General features: G+C 43.7%; 1 protein-coding gene across 6 annotated transcripts in view; it reads left to right on the top strand.

Annotated features, from left to right (window-relative positions):
* The first annotated feature begins 1,443 nt into the window (after positions 1–1,443).
* DIP2A (disco interacting protein 2 homolog A) overlaps positions 1,444–16,713 on the top strand; it is a 132,875-nt gene continuing 117,605 nt past the window's right edge. For 3 of the 6 annotated variants that reach the window (XM_074910150.1, XM_074910148.1, XM_074910146.1), the window contains exon 1: positions 1,446–1,691. In XM_074910150.1, coding sequence (XP_074766251.1) covers positions 1,595–1,691 — 97 coding nt within the window. In that variant the 5' untranslated portion in view covers positions 1,446–1,594. Of the gene's footprint in view, positions 1,692–16,713 lie in introns of all 6 variants that reach the window. The other 3 variants (XM_074910149.1, XM_074910147.1, XM_074910152.1) reach the window with 2 other exon arrangements.

The raw sequence follows: 16,713 nt of genomic DNA, 5'->3' as shown, positions 1-16,713 counted from the left end.
TCCAAGTACTGCTGTGTTGAAGGGCAGCTATATGGGATCCATTCTTGTGATGTGTTGACCTCGGTAGTGTGAGCAAAGAAATCAGAGGCTGAAGCATTTTGGGGCTGGGTAGGGAAAGAAGAAGAGATGGCAGGAGCAGAAGGAAAGGGAAGGAAGGACCGGTTGTAGGTAACAGGAACAGAAAGTGGCTCATCCTCAAAGACATTTTTTGGTAATCTGGCTTGAATGGAGCATGAGTAGCGATTCTCCTACTGCTGCAGTGACCTGGAGTATCTGTTAATGCAAATGTCTGCCTGTCTCCCACTGAGCTATGCTACAGCATGCCAGTGATCCACGTTCCACAGAATGCAAACACGGTGCTGTCCAACATGAATGGGGTCCTATCTCTTGCTGCTTGGTGGTGTGCAGCCCCAAGCTGCTCCCTTGTTGGAAGGCTCTACTGTACCGTTGGTGCTGGGCTGCTCTGTGACGTGAACCTACGCTAACTCACGTGAAACCTGTGTCATTTTTTTTATACCTGTCATGTATGTGCATGAGAACAGCTTTCAGGTGATGACTTCCTCAGCAGCAAGAAATAGTTGTTAGTAGAAAACTTTGCCCTGGATTTCCTCCCTACTTTCTGGCTTCAGGAAAGATACTGCTAGTGACTGAGCAGTCCTTGTGGTCAGGACCACTGGCAAGGTCCCGGATTTCCCTTTGCAGGAGTCTCTGGGGGGCTGAGGAATGCCAGAGGGAGATCAGGCCTTGCTGTCCTGCCCTTTGTCCACCCTGGCACGGGTGGTTAAACTGGGATGAGCCTCTGCATCAATACAGGCTGCACATTTCCTGCTGGTCCCTGCAGTGACCTTCAAAGGTGGTTGTCTTTAGAATATTTTTTTTTTTTAAAACTTTATGCAGGCCCAAGCAGCACTTCCCATCCAAGTTCTCCTACTTCCGAGGACTCACAGTGTGACTGCTCCATGAAAACCTGTGCCCCCTCCCGGAAGACGCTGTGAGCAGGATGGGCCCTGGGGCCCCGGCCTCGGCCACGTTCCCTATTTCCTGCCGGGAGGAAGAAGTGGGGAGGGAGAGAAGGTAGGGTGTCGGTATTGCCGAAGGGGGGCACAGCACCGGGAAGGCAAGGGAAGGGGAAGGACAGGAACCGGATGAGGGAGAAGGCAGGTCGCGCCGGGACACACCGGGGGCCGGGGCCTTCCGCAGCCCCGGGGCTGCCCGCCCTCAGCCCCGGAAGGCGCACGGTGCTAGGGGAGCTCTGGCCGGTAGCCCCGAGCTGCGTCCGGCGGCGGAGGGGCGGGCGCTCCCCCGCCCCCAGCGGCGCCGCCCCGTCGCTTCCCGCCGCCAGGGGGGTCCCGCGCGCGCGAGGCGGCCTGGGAGCGCCCCGCCCCCCCGCCGGCCCCGCCCCGCCCCGCCCCTGCGCGGGGCACGCGGCCCTGGCTGCGGCAGCGGCTGCGCGGGGCCGCAGGGTCGTTGCGGCGCCTCCTCCCGGCCCGGTCCGGCCCGGGGCCGCCGCCGCCGCTTCCCCCCGCCTCCGGCCCCACCTGCGGCAGCGCTGGGCGGCGGCTCTGGCGGGGCCCGCTCGCTCCTCGGCCGCGCCATGGCGGCGGAGCGCGGCGGCTGCTCCCTGGAGGCGGTGCCGCTACCGCCCGAGGTGCGCGAGAGCCTGGCGGAGCTGGAGCTGGAGCTGTCGGAGGGTGAGCGGGGCCGGGGAGCCGGTGACCGGGGCGAGGGTGGGGGGGGTCGGCCCGGCCCGGCCCGGCCCGGCCCGGCCCGGCCCGGCCCGGCCCGGCCCGCGCCGCGGCAGGAAGCCTGCGGGTCGCTTCCGCCGTCCGCCCAGGACGGGGTGGGGGCCTGGCCCCTTCGAGGTGCCTGGGCGGCGGCGAGAGCCTCGTCCCCCGGGGCTCCGGTGCAGCGGTGGGGCCTGCGGCCCCGGGGCTCCTCGGATTGGGGACGGGGGCGACACCCGCAATAGGGAGCCGGGCTCGGGGCTGCGAGGGCCCGCGCTCTTCTCGCCGGGCCCCCTGCGGCCGGTGGCGGTGCGGGGTCACCCGGCGGCGGCGGATGGGCTGCGCCGGGGGGGTGGCTCCGGCCGCCCGGCCTCTGCCGCTGGGTGGAAGCGGTAGTAGGGGCCTTTCAGAGGGTTTTGAAATAACCGTGAGATGTTTTTCCGTTCAATCTCAGCTGGCACTGAAACGGTCAGTTAGTATGTAGCTGGATATTCTGAAAACACCTTTTAAAAAAAAAATCTATTCCTAATTACAGCTAAAATCTTAAATATCTCGCTTCAGATCTCTCTAAAATTCCTAACGTTTTCATGTTTTCCTGTATATTAAGTTTCCAGGCAGAAATACGGTGACATTCCCTTCACATCTCTAGTTAACAAGTCCTTGCTCGGAGGTAGCAAACATGCGGTGCCAGGATAAGTTCACTTTGACAACGTACTTAAAGCCCATCGATTGATTTGCTGCCCCCAAGAGGTTCGGTTCCTTTCCTTCCACCTCTAGGCTTGTGGTTTGGTGGTAAAAGTCCTCCTGTGGTGCCCATTATTATGCGAATTATACTTGTTTTCCTGGTAGAACTGGGGCGGGGTTTCTTGCATACTGGTTCCCTGGCGTGGCCCACCCTGTGGACAGGCAGGGGTAGACACCTGACACGGAAGAGCATGCGAGGGACAGAGGAGACAGAGGCACCGTTTTCCGGGAGCAGTTACAGAATCACAGAATCATCTCGGTTGGAAAGGACCTTGAAGCTCCTCCAGTCCAACCATGAACCTCACACTGACCGTTCCCAACTCCACCAGATCCCTCAGCGCTGGGTCAACCCGACTCTTCAACCCTTCCAGGGATGGGAACTCCCCCCCTGCCCTGGGCAGCCCATTCCAACACCCAACAACCCCTTCTGGGAAGAAATGCTTCCTAAGAGCCAGTCTGAGATAGTCATGGCATTTTCCTTAGCGATGTTGTCAAGCTGCACCTTAGAGTAGAATTGCTAAAAAGCTGTTAATGCCATGGTCTTTCGGGTAGGAGCATTCAGTCTGTTCCTCAGATGTGGTAGTTTTCAGGTCAGTATGTTCAGGTGGGCAAGACTGGGGTTATTTCACCTTAATATGCTTTCTGACATGTGTTGTGGTTTAGGAAATGATTCACAGATCGACTGTTCTCGCCTCCAGTGTGGAACCTTTGGTGGAGAGGCAGGGGAAAAGTATAGGATTAATAACTTTGTTGTCCAAGTTTAACCTGTTGCTGCATGTCTGCCAGAAGAGTAGGAAGCAGTGCCCGACACGTACTGTTCCTTGTGCAAGAGGAGTTCCTGTGACTTGTGAGCCATGTGGCGCTGGTACCCGCGTGCTCTCACACCGCCGCCACGCATGGGACAGCGGCTCCTGTGTGTGTGCCTGCGGGCGCCTGCTGTCAGCCAGGATATCCTGGGGTTGCCTCCTCTTTTGCCTGGGTCCTGATTCTGTCTGTGTTTAACCACTGGAATCTTTTTTTTTTTTTTAATATCGGTCTGCAGTATGTTAAATCTGTGAAATGCTTAAAGTGATTGTGAACTCTCTAAGTGCAGTTCATCTGATAATGAAATTTGTATTGCTGTATAGCTGCTGGATTAATTAATTGATTGGATAAAGTCATAATGTTAACTCAAAGTTCTTGACCCCTCTGAAGACTTAGTTTATGATCTTAGATGCAATTCCTTTTGTGCCTTGCCTGAATGACTTGAAAGTGTTTGTGGGCAGTTCTTCAGCATCCAGTAATATGTTCCATGTTCATGTTCTGCGATCACTTGATGTTTTATATGCTGTTTTTAATGGATTCCTCTGTCATTAATATTCAAAACTTGCTTAATTGGAGGGGAAGGAATAGTGATCTAGGATTAGATACCTGCATTTTAATCTATGTAAAGTGGAAGTAAATTAATACCTGTAGAGATTGTCAGTTATTTCCCTCTTTGAGTAGAATCCAGCCCATAGTGGTAGGCCACTCCTTAAGTTTTCAGCAGCCTTTTTACTGGATGTACAGTGAGGGCTCTTCTGCACTTTGTGTATGGATGTTGTAGCTGACCTCTGCCTTAATGAAGGCTTGCGTGTGTGTGTAAATAGGCATATTGCAGGGAGATTTAACGGGGAATTGCTTATGCTGAATATGCTGTAAATTAGAGAAGGTTGTACTTGGGAAGATGTTACCATAATCTGTGGGAACAGGAGGAAAATAAAAGAAGAAACTTTATCTAGAAACTTTAGAAGTTCCTTTCTACTTTTTATGTATACTTTGTTAATTGAAATGTCTTGTATGTTATGTAGGGGCAGGAATGACATATGTTCTCTTCGATTACATTATTTTTCACCTATAAATAAATTGGGAAGAGGATTAAAAATGTCCCTTGGTTTTGCCTCAGGTTGTCATAGTGAAAGTTGAGAAAAGTGTTTGCGTTTAGATGTAGAGAAAAATGAAGACAGTCAGAGTACATCGCTACTTTCTAAAGACACCTCAAAATCCCAAATGCAGTGTTCATCTTTAGAAGAGTTTTGAATGGGGAGGGAACTCTTGCTATGATTCTGGTCATGTGTGCTGTTAGGGATCCTTCCACTTTTACAAGATCCTAATCTCTTGCTTGACAATTGTTTATATTCTTCATGTCTTAGAAAAAAAATAGCTGGGGCTAAAAAAGAAACCCTAGAACAATGCTGTTATGTTGCTTTGTTATATCAACAATGTAATTTCTTTCTTGCCAAAAAAACCAACAAATCTTTCAGTGAAAACTAAGAGGTCTGCCACAGCCTTTTTGAGAGATACGGACAGTTTTGAGGCTGTGATTGGCAGCTAAGCCCAATTGTAGCTCATTGATCTGTAGACTTTCTTACCTTAAGACTGTAAGATGCTGCAACTTCCTAATGTAATGTAAAGATGTGGAGTTCCCTAATCAGCCTGGCAGGATCTTCTGTAAAAGCATAAAAGTGATGCAGTGGGAGTCCAGTACTTCAGTTTTTTATTAGTCACTATAAAATACTACTTTCCTCTGTCCAGGAAAGAGAACTAAGGCTATAACACCCCCCTTCCCCCCTTTTTTTTTTAAAAAAAAATCTAATCTGCAGTAGAGATTTTTTAGGAATGACATCAGTGTGCTTATTTTAAAGCCTGTACCTGTTTTATGATAGCATATCGTATATTTGTGTGTATTTTTTGTGTATGTTTTCATATATCTAAATGTACTTGTTACTTTGGATTTCTTCAAGGAATGGTAATTTTGAAGAGCGTGTCTCATTTAGACACAAATGTTACTTGTAGAATTTGTACATTCGTGAAAGCTACATTCTGTATGAAAGCTGTGCCTCAAAACAACGTTGACTGTTCTCTCCTGCAAAATGCTCCCAATTTTTATCCTTTTCCTCTTCAGAGCTTTCCCAGTTTTTCTGCTACATTTTTTTCCATGGCTATAATTTGCTGGCTTATGCAACGAGATGCATGTTTTGGGTAAGAGAAAAGCTTGAGAGGTCATGAAACCCTTACTCTGGCAGAAATACATCTTGATGTTTATAGACCTCTTTCTGAAGAGTGTACTCCCACCATTTGAGCAGCTTCGCTTTTACTCTCTGAAGCCTAGAGTGTGTGGAATTGAGTCACTTTTTTGCTTCTTTCAGGTCATCTGTGCAGGAATATGCCTTGCTTTTTCCTTTCTAATCCAAGGACAATATATGAAGGAATAGAAGTAGTCAAAGATAAACTGTATTGTATGTCTGCGTAGCAATGAGGACCATCCCACTGGTGTTGGCTTGTGTGGCTTCGTCTTCTAGAGTTGTTCATGGTGGTAGTCCTCTTAGCTAGCAGTTCTGAGTCTTACAAGAACATATGACTAGCTTGTTTCTTTTCTTGGAGATTTTCTGTACTTGTTGCTGTGTGGTTCTGGTGAGACTGGGTCATTTGGATACATAACATGATTTACATTCAGTAAATGTTACATAAAAGCTGAGGGAAGAAAAATGTGGGTTTACAGACTTTCAGGTGGCTGTATGACCAGCGTGTGAATGTTAAACACTTTTTTTTTTTTTTGGTCTGAATTTCTGATCAGCTTTAAGGAATTTGTAGATCATTCTTATTTTGGAACTGAGCTGTAACTCTTAACAGAGTTTACCTACTGGAAAGAGGCTGAAGATATTTTTTTTCTAGTTCAAATCTATTCCATTAGCCACTGTTTGCCAGATGGGAAAAGCTGCTCTTGACTTCTATCAAATGGGCTACAGAATTAGTCCTGAGATAGAAGTGTATTGTCATACAGTTTATTGTCTTAACTATGATTTGATTTTGCTGTTTGTTTGGGGTGTTGTGTTTTCCATCTCTGAACACATCACTCCAGTTTCTTCTGAGCCTGGCTAAGTTTGAGTGGAAAGCATGGCAGTTTAGATGGAGTGTTCTATGAGCGGATTGTTTGGTTCCCAATGAGACATTTGCGTCTGCCTGGACAGAAAGCTGACTCTCATGTAGTTTTGATCCCAGTTATTTATTTCCCATTTAAGAAAGGAAGATTTGATGCATGTGACAAGGAAGCTTTGTCTGATTTTTGGTTTTGGACTTTTTTGTTGTGTTTAGAGGTACTGCAGTTAGTGTAATGCATACAGCTGTGTGAAAGAAGGTGTCAGCTTAGAAAGGTTTCCTGAAAAAAATTAAACATATTTAGTGTCTGACATTTTTGGCTACTGCAAATACTCCAGCAATACTCCAACAAATACTTTTTGTAATAACCGCTAGCTAGTATTAGCCCGTACTAACAGTCTGGTTGGGTTTTTTAAAAAATATGTCGATAACAGAATAGTTATTTTGGGCAGAGCACCTTTCATATAAAAACCGAAGGTAGTGGTCAGAGCTGAAAAGTTTAACTTCGTTGCTTTTGTTACGCTATCAGTATTGATGAGGTATTAAAATACTGTATGTGCAGTCAGGTGAGGCAGAGGCATGCATGCACACACACTTCAACTATTCTTATGATAAAGCATGGTATTTGGGTGTTAAGTTTTTTGGGCCTTAAAGTGCTAGTTTTCTGTTATGGACGTGTTCAAAAAGTATATCTGCAAATTGCAGTTGTTTACTACTTTTCTGTCATTTTAGTACTTGGAAATAAATATAATCTGAGGCTATCAGTGAGAAGAACTGTTGAAACTGGGCAGACAAATGATAAGTGGATGGCAGTCTGTGAAACCTGACCTGCAGCATCTTTGTTGCTTAATTTTTGGGCCTCTCCAACAGAAACTGTTAATTGTGTGATAGTACGTGGGGCTTGCCAAATACCTATGGGGACTGAGTAAGTCTACAAAGCTTGTTCTCACATTCTACCTGGCACAGGTCTCGGCAACTGTCTGACATCCTTCAGGCTAGCTCGTATCCTTAGGTCTGGTTTGTGACAGTCGCTCAATGTTTAAAGGAAAGCAGGTTTCTGATTTATTTATTTATTATAAAACAATCTTGTGGCAATGAGTGGTTGCCATTGCAGTTTTCATGGCTACCACACACAAGGGATCCTTTAATTCTGGTCATGTGAGATATCTGAAGGGTGTGAGAGTTAGTTGTTGGTGGCTATCGATTGATGGAACAAGGCTAGCTCTTTCTGCCAGCCCTGTCTGGAAGGTAGGTACTATTGTAGTCTCTGGATACTTGCTGCTTTAATGCTATACTGTATATCAGCCAACAAGTGGTAGCAAACTCAGATGTGCCTTATGTAGGTTGCATATTTGAATCCTTTTATCAAAATGTGCCTGTATCTAAACTAGTTTTGCTGTGACAGATTTTGCCTGTAAAACTAGACAGTGATGTAGCTAACATTACCGTCCTGAAAGGTTCAGAATCTAATATAATGGCTTGACCTTGTGGGAGTCCAGTGTTTCATTGGTGGGACTTTAAGCACACCCTCAATTTGTGTCATTCTTATGTTTATGTTGTTTAATGCATGTATTATGAGACTATTATTAGGGAGAGATTTGGTTATTTCAAAGCAAAGAGGGGCTTTTCATAGCCAGTAACAGGTGGAGGATTTCATTTGCTGCTATTTGAACACAGTGAATGGATATATGGAATTCCAGTTGTAGCCATCTTTGAGGATGTCTTCTGGGAGACCAAAGTTGCTGCCTTCATGGTGGTAGGCCTTTGCTCCAAAACCTTCTTTTTTTTTTCTGTCCAAGAAGATTTCTTGCCTGCTGTGAAAAGCTGGTGGTTTCATGGACAAAAGCTGCTACTGCTGGATGTAGTTGCTGATGCCATTGCTATTAAACTGTAAAAAAGAAATGGCATCCTTACTTGGTATGGTCAGGAACAGTGTTTTCTTTCAAAAAGTGGGTTCAGAATCTTCCTACTCTGCTTCAGGATAGGTCTGAAGTTCATTTGAAGGCCACATGTCTGTTGAGATAAAGACATTCCAACTAGCTGGCTGGTAGGTGGACAGCTGGTCTGTGGGGTGCCCTACCCATGAACTGGTTTGCTGGTAGAGCGAGGGAAGAAAGGAGAGGTGGAGGAGAGAGGCATTGTTACTGGGCTAAGTAGGAGCACATCTGTTGAGCCAGACACTAAGATGATATCAGCTCTTTTTCCTAAACGTTTGCGTCTTCCTCCATTCTGTACATCAGCCACGTGACATTGTAAAGCTTGTGCTGGTCTGTGAAGGTGCGGTTGGGTATGTTTCTGGCAGTGGCTGCTGAGGTTGAGCTGTCCTGTCTAGAATTTGCGGGAGGTATTTTTCTAAACCGAGTTAGATGTTGTGAATGGAACCATATGTTTCAGAGTTATCCCATTGCATTGATATAATTGTAATGGTGACAACTGAGACTCTTGTAGCTACGTTTGTTGGATTACTACAGTGAAGAAGTTTCACACCTTTTTACTGCTGTCTTTATTTACACCCCACACCCTTTATTTTTTTTTTTTTTTCAAATGAAAAGCCTATTCCTCAAAAAGGGGGTAGACTGTCACTTCTCATTCACCTGTGGCAATGCGCTATAGTTGAGTATTATCCAAACCTTGCTATGTCCTCAGTAGAATTAATTTATAAACTAGGAATTTGAGAGAGACATGGCAGTTAACATAGATGGTGTGAACAGGTCAAAGTCCTATGTACCCTTCTACCTTGTGAGAGAGAAAACAAATTGGCCTGTTTTCTTTTTCTTACCATGTCTGACGTGCTGGATGATCAGAATAGAATCTTTTTTTTTTTCTCCCCTCTGTTTTGGAAGGTAATGAGAAGCTGTTTTAGGGATTCTTGTTGGGTTAGCTTTGAAGATTAACAACCATGCTGGAAAGTTCTGTTGTGGCGAGGAATTAATAGGATTGACCATGGCTTTCATCTGTAATGCACCCTCCCTTTCACTGTGATTCCTATTCCCCCATTCATTTTCCATGAGTGCTCTTCTGCCTCCCTCCTCCCCCTTTTTTTTTTTTTTTACTTTCTTCTACCTTCTGGAACATGGGAGGATGAGCAATGTGTCTTGTCTTAGCTGAGAGCTTCCTTACACATTTATCTCTAACTGCTTCTAATGAAAACAATTCTGTGAGCAGTGAGAATCTGCAGAAGACATAAGGACATAAAGTCTTATTTTGACGTCTGTGGCTTCCACCTTAGAAGAGATAGCGATGCACTTAAAGGCTAACAAAAAAAAGGACTAAATCTATTGTGTTGTTGTTTTTATCACTTTTTGGAAACAGAAAATGCACAACCAGGAGAACTGGGAGGGTTGGGTCATCAACTTTCTTTCCAATCAAAGCAGAATTTCAGACTCTACCAGTTAGGTGGTTGGGGCTGCCTTTTTTTTTTTTTTTTTTTTTGTCTTTTGAGTTTCTGCTGTAGTTAACCAGTGTTTAATTACTCTCACCTGTGTTTGAATAGAAGAATGTAAAATACTCTCTTTCAGAACCAATTCTGCATTGAATGGTGGACTGTAGTTGGAAATTGATGTTGAAGACTTAAGTGGTAGCTTCCTGTGTTCCTGGGAGATACCTTAATTCATTGCTGGTCTGAATGGCAACAGTAATGGTAACTGTAAAACACTGGGTTTTATCTAGCTAAGACGTGGGTAATGTTTGTCAGAAATTCCTCTAGGATTTCTTTAGATGTGATCCCAGGCAGCCTGCTTTAGCTGACCCTGAAGGAGCAGGGGTTGGACTAGGTTGAACTTGAGGCATTCTTTCTGACATTGGCTGTTCTGTGGCAGAGGGCTGGTCTTTAAACCTTGATACTCTAAGGACAGAAGTATGATGGCAACCTGTACTTCAAGAGAATTAAAAGAAATACTTTCTCTTCCAGGTGTTCTTATGCAAAATTGTAAGCTTCTCTTAAATTCATAAATGCACATATTTATGAAGTGAATCGACCTTTATAAAATTAACATTGAACACTGTCTTGTGTTCCATCCCCCTCTCCTTCCCCCCAAACCTAAATCAAGCTCTGCCAGTCTTGAGAATGTAAAGTGATTTTTTTTATTTTATTTGCCAGTTAAAATGCTGTTGGGTTGTGGGGTGGTTGTTTTTTTGTTTTTTGTTTGTTTGGTGGTGTGGTTTTATTTTTTTTCTTTAAAGGAATAAACTGTTCTTCTGAAATGTGATTTCATTGACAAAGGGCTGTGGACATTTTTTGGACTGAAGAACAGTATGACGCAGATTCAGGATGCCCAAGATGCCAGCCTGATGACATTTAATACTGCTGAGTTACAGATGCATCACCCAGTTCTGTTACTGGAAGAAAGATCTTTTTATTATACCTGTATGCAAATACAGAGGCAAAATATTTCAGACTCTCTGATTACATGACAGTCATTTGGTTATAAAGAACCTGTGTATTTACCTTGGAATAAATATCGAAGTATTTGACAGTTTCTTGGCACGAGGTTTGTAGCTTTCAAGGAAGCATAAACTTGCTCCATTGTCCTGCGTTTTCTCAGTGATGATTGCAAACCCAAATCTGAAGATGGGCAGCAAATGTGGGTGTCTAGTTTTTCTGCGCTGAGGTTGAAGAAAGCAGTTCTTCAGTGCAGAATTCAGGAGACCAAGCTGAAATGTATGGCTGAATCATTAAAGCCTCCAAATCGTCATCATATACTTCTACCTTCTTACCGTTTCGTTACCACCTTTGTCTGTTCTCAGCTGTTCGTTCCCCAGCAGTGCTCAGCAGGACACAAAGATGGGTCCTTCCCTTAAGTCTTGTTGAAAAAATGCAGCATTGTTTGGCTTGCTCCTAACAAGTGCATTTTATTCACTCCTTTTTAATAAACTGCTTTCTTTTAAACCTCCTTGGATTTTTTTGTGTTTTGTTTTCCCATGTGGAAGCTTGTCTTTTAACAGGTGTCTGTGACAAGCTTATTGACAAGACAGTGAAGAAAGAAGCAGCTCTTTAATATTCCATATCAGGTTGTTACCTTTTAAAGGTCAAGATGTGTCTATCTTATCTCTGTGTATGTCCCTTAAGAATTTGGGTCGACCTCTTATAGCTGATGAATATAGTTGGACCTCATCCCTTCACTAGCAGGAACTTCTTCAGTGTTTCTTATGGATACCAGCAAGAAAAGTCTGACAACAGTCTGCTGCTTCTAGTATTTACTATTTATGGACACTGAAAATATACTAATAGCTGATGTCATAACATTATGAAGATAGATGCAAATCATCTATTATTCTGGCTTTTTATTATAATTCATCATGACTCAAATTTTGGAGGGGTTTTTTGTTCCTTCCTCCCAGTTTTCTTGTATCTTTCATTTCTGGTTATCTTTTTTTCCTAGAGTGCCTTTCAAAGTAAACAGCTACTTCAGGAGAAAGTTATGAGGGTAACATTTCCTTATCCTTAAAACAATATTCCATGCTTCTGCAGAAAATGCCAATTACACTTAATAGGTTGATGATGAAGTTTGAAGAGTGTGCGTGTGCTTATGTACTTATGGGCCTATCTGTTCAGCTAGCTACTTCCTTCCTGCTGGAAAAGATTATAACACTGGGATTTTGCCTCTTCCCTTTTTGCCCTATTATGCTTTGCACAGCGGTTTTCTGATGAAGTTTGGGGGCACCCTTCTGCTGCTGCAGGAGTTCCTTCTTCCCATTTTCCATCTTGCACAGAAGAGAGTTTCAGTTTTTACAGTGGGTATGGTGTGCTTGCCTTGCTTCTCTGCTCTCTGGCTGCTGTTGTGGAGGGAGCTGGAAGGGGCCCCTCCCTGTTGGGCTCTGGGTAGGGTGCCTCTTCACCAGGTGCCTGAACTAGAGAAGCAGCTCTTGCCCAAAAGAGGAATTCATGTCCCAAGCATTTATCTTGAGCTACATCTGGTGTCCATCAGATGCTGGGGCACATTGGTAGCAAGTTAACATGAGACAAATACATTTTTTTTAAAGCAATTTAGTGAGTTGAATATGCTTAGTGTTATAGCCAGATGGGCTCAGAGCTGGATTGGGTTGAGGGGAGGAGGATGAAGGAGTGTGCCAGTACTTCAGCTTAGCTGCAACATGAATCCACACCTATGTGAGCCGACATAGGCAGGAATAACCTGAAATGCAAAGAATAAATTTATTCTTGTTACCTCACAACCCGGGGGATCCCCACAGCAGCACCCAGGCAGAGGCACACAGGCACTGCAGAGCATGGTCCCTGCTAGCCAGAAAGAGAAAAGAGCTTGAACCTGCTGCTTTTGCCTGTATATATCAGGGATTTTTGCAGACATAGTTTTCCACTGTGCTTTGATCTTTCCCATAGCAGGGCAGGAATCTCAAGGTTGTTCGATAAGGTGCCTCTGAGTCCATCACAGGCCTATGTTATCTAAGAGCAGACATTCTACTTGTCAAGCACGCACAGCTAAACAACAATTGATATATGTGTTTTTTGACACCCCAGCTGCAGGTCATTTGAAGATGTTTACAGTCCTTGCCAGTCTTCTGTTGTATTCCCACAATACCCAAAATTTTTTTATTGCAGCATTTTGTCCTTCTAGAACTTGAAATATAAAAACTCCCATGAATCATGGTGCAAGATCAATATTTGAGTGTCCCACAGATCTGTGACTCATCAGATAGAAAGAACATACAAACCACTCAGTGTTTTATCAGATAAGGTTTGAAAAAGCTATTTGTGTATGGAGAACTGAAAATGTGGAATGGTAGGTGGTTTGAATGTAACTAGAGGGCCTTCAGCTCTGTTCTTCTACAAAGAGGTTTCTGTAGGGCGGTCTGGGAACTCCAGCTTTTGTGGAGGCCTGGAGATTTTGATTCTGGTTTTTCCCCTTGCAACAAGGCACATAAGGAGGACGTGGCCAATGAAAGGGGGTGTATGTACTATGGAGCATGGCAGTACAACTGTGAGGCTGAAAAAAGATTATGTATAAGCAATTTGTTCTGTGCAGAGCAGACTCAGGTCACAGGTGCTGGTGAGCACCAGATGCTACGCAGAGTCCATGGTGGGAATGCGTAATCTGGAGGAATGGTGGAATGGCAGGGGGAGTAGCGGTGAGTTTCCCCCTTCACCAGGCTTTAGGTTCTTGGCTGTCTTGCGAGTTCCTGCTGACATGTTACCCTCCAGCAGCCCTCCCTGCTGCGGACGTGCTGGTGGGTCCGTCCCGTGGCTCTAGTGGTGTGTGCTATGCATGAGCCACACCGCACTGCACCGTGCTGCAGGTCACCCTCCTCTGTGCTGGGGTGGTCTCTGCCATGCTGGAGCTTTGTAATTATGATCCCAGGATAACAAAGCAAGGAAGATTTCCAGCTGACACTGTCACGCTGTGTCCTGTGACACCTGTAGGGTTTTTACCTTTGGTCTTTGATCCAAGCTCTTTTTGGCAGAAACAATCTGTATGCCGTAATAAAGTAGGGAGAAGCTGAGGGGTAAAAGAATATGCTGCTCAGTTTTGTTATCCTCAAGATCATTTTGCTTCCTGATATGAAGCCTGAGTTCTGTGAAAGTCCCACAATATGAATTCTCTGTCTTTACGTTATAAGGAATAAGAAATGCTAAGAAAATGCGGGAATGTGTTGTTGCACAGAAAACATGTCAAACATATCATGTCATTAAAGCACACTGGGAGGCGGGTTAGGAAAAGACATTCAGGGTCTCTTGGGAAAAATGTTAGTTTATGATTACATGCTGTTTAACAAAAATATTTACATTTCTTATTTCAGACGTTTGTGTATAATTTGTACTTGGTAGGATTTACTTCAGTTTGCAGAATATTTACTATTTCCAGAGATAGGTGTTCAGTAAAGATTTTTCCCTTCTTTTTTTTTTTTCCAGAAACAGTATTGCAAGTATTTGGCTTTGAGCATCTTTTTCTAATTTTTTGGTCTAAGTATTCATTTACTAAGTCACAATCACTATAAACCAGCTAGTTGAGGTTGTAGTACGTGTGGGAATTACAGTGGCTGTACTTGGGACTGCTCATTCTTGCTCTCTGCCTTGTTTCTACTGCCCTTGGGTTATACATGTGCATAGTAAAATTCATAACCTTGATACTTCTTAGCAGTCAAACTGATGAACCTAGGGTCACTCCTTAAGCAGGAGCTAGAGGTTTTTTTTTTTTTTCCTTGCTCTAGTGCAAGCACATCACTGCTTGATGAGCTTGCCGTGGAGAGCTTTCACGCTGATGTCCTTTCCACTTTGACTCCACATAATCTCAGTTGACTTCTGGGCTGCAGTTAACCATTTACCCAGAAGACAACAGTGAGTTAAGAATCAGTTTGGCTGTTTTGGGTTTATGTGTTTCATTTTTGCTGGTTGTGAGTTTCTTTTCCTCGAGCAGTTTGGTAAATTAAGAAGCAGTGTATTTTGTGGTGGTCAAATCTGAAACCGTAGCTGGGACGTGCCAGTTTGAGCAGTGGCACAGGAGCAGAGGCAGGGTGTGCCTTGGTCCCTGTGCTCCCTTTACAGCTATGCCTGTCTTGTTTGTGAGGGTTTGGGTTACTTTTCTTGAATAATGCAGTAAACTGGTCTGTTTAAAAGCATCACTATAGTAATTGACCAATGTGATTGTGTGACAGATGAAGGAATGTGTTAGGAAATGGGTATTTTTAAACAGGAAACATTCTTCTGATTAACTTAGTGGTTTGAACAAATTATATCTATATTTCTAGGCTTTTCAAATTTGTGATGCTAGGATTAGATGTATCAGCAACTATTGCCTAAATCAGTGCAAAGTCATAGTTTTGTTCAAATTTGGGTTTTAGCAGATACTGACACTGTTCTGATTTGGTTTGTTTTTGTTTCCATAGGACATTAGTTCATAAATTTATCAGTGCCTGAGACTGACCATTAGCAAACGAGAATCTTCCCTTCCTTAAAAAGGGATTTTTCAGATGTCCTTCAGAATATTTATATTCTGCTAATTGAAAGAACAATTTTGAGTGCTGGAAATACTTGTAATGGAGCTGTTTGTGGGTGGCAGAGGCTGTAAGATCTACAATAGGTGGCAGTGTGGTTATCGCCCTTTCTTTTTTCAGTGAAAGTGAATTTTTCTTTTACCTTATTGTTAATAATAGAAGCTTGCGGCACAGCACACTGTAAACTAGAAAAACCTTGCATAGTTTTCCATTAGGAAGAGAACCAGAACCACATGGAATAACTTCTAACCCTGTCAGTGATGTGCCTCTCAGACACACTTAGTGAACAGGCCATGGATCTTACCAGGTACTGAACGACACAGAGGGAGATTCACTTCTACTTTTCCAGGACAGGCGATTAAAAAAAATTACTTATAGACTATCTATGAATTTTTACTTGGAAAATGGAATATTCAGCCACACTCTGACAACATTGCAGTTGAGGCATCAGCATGATTCCTAGTTCTTGAGAGTTTAGGTCCATCTTAAGCTGTTACCTTCTGTTTGTAGAGGTCCCTCATATTCTGTATTTGCTTGTAGCTTTAGCTCAATATTCTAATCTTATCCTGCTGTTAAGACTGTAAATAGTATTTTAAATAATAAAATGGCTATGTCTGTGTGTAAATCCTGGTATATATTACTTTTGTCCCAGCAAGTTGTATGGGTCTTAAACTTCGAGATAAGGTGGTGTGTTGCAAAATCATAGCATGATAATTGTGGTGATGAAGGTAGCTTACAGGCTGGTTTGAGACGACAGAGGAAGAACAACAGAATGCCTAGTGAAAACCAGTAAATAGTAGACAGTAATAAGAAATAAATGAAGTCTTGTACTTTTAAAGTGGAAGCGTAAATAATAAGATTTGACAAATTCAGTCGCAGTAGGTACTTACACAACTGCTTTATTGCTGATCCTTCTCTTCTGGCAGTGTTGTCTGGTGTGCATCTAGAGGAGAAAAAATAAGAAAAAAATAATTCTAAATACACAAAACTTGTGCGTAGCTAGTATCTGACAACATGCTCTGTGATCATTATGTGTCTTCTGTGCCCTAATGCACTTAATTGCATCTTCCACTTGGCAAGCTCTTGCATCTGGGTTGTTTTTACTACTTATTTGGGTTGTTTCCTTTTGTGGTTAGGCTGTTTTGGTCACTGTTGTACTAGAAACAGGTAGATATTTTTCTGACTGTGGAAAGAGGTTATTCTTGGTTTTATTCAACTCTGTCCCAAGCCTTCAGCACAAGTGACAAGCCATGATTTTTTGGCATCTTTATCTTTCTTTAATGGATATTTGTAAGTAGTGAAGTGAATCAATAGATACTTCATGCTTGACTTTGAGCTGTACTCTGCAGTGCCTCAATTGTGTTTGCTGTGTTGATGCAGTTTGAGAAGCTAAATAAAC

Source organism: Athene noctua, chromosome 7, assembly GCF_965140245.1.
Source record: "Athene noctua chromosome 7, bAthNoc1.hap1.1, whole genome shotgun sequence".
NCBI lineage: Eukaryota > Metazoa > Chordata > Aves > Strigiformes > Strigidae > Athene > Athene noctua.
This window is presented reverse-complemented; position numbering and strand designations above follow the sequence as displayed.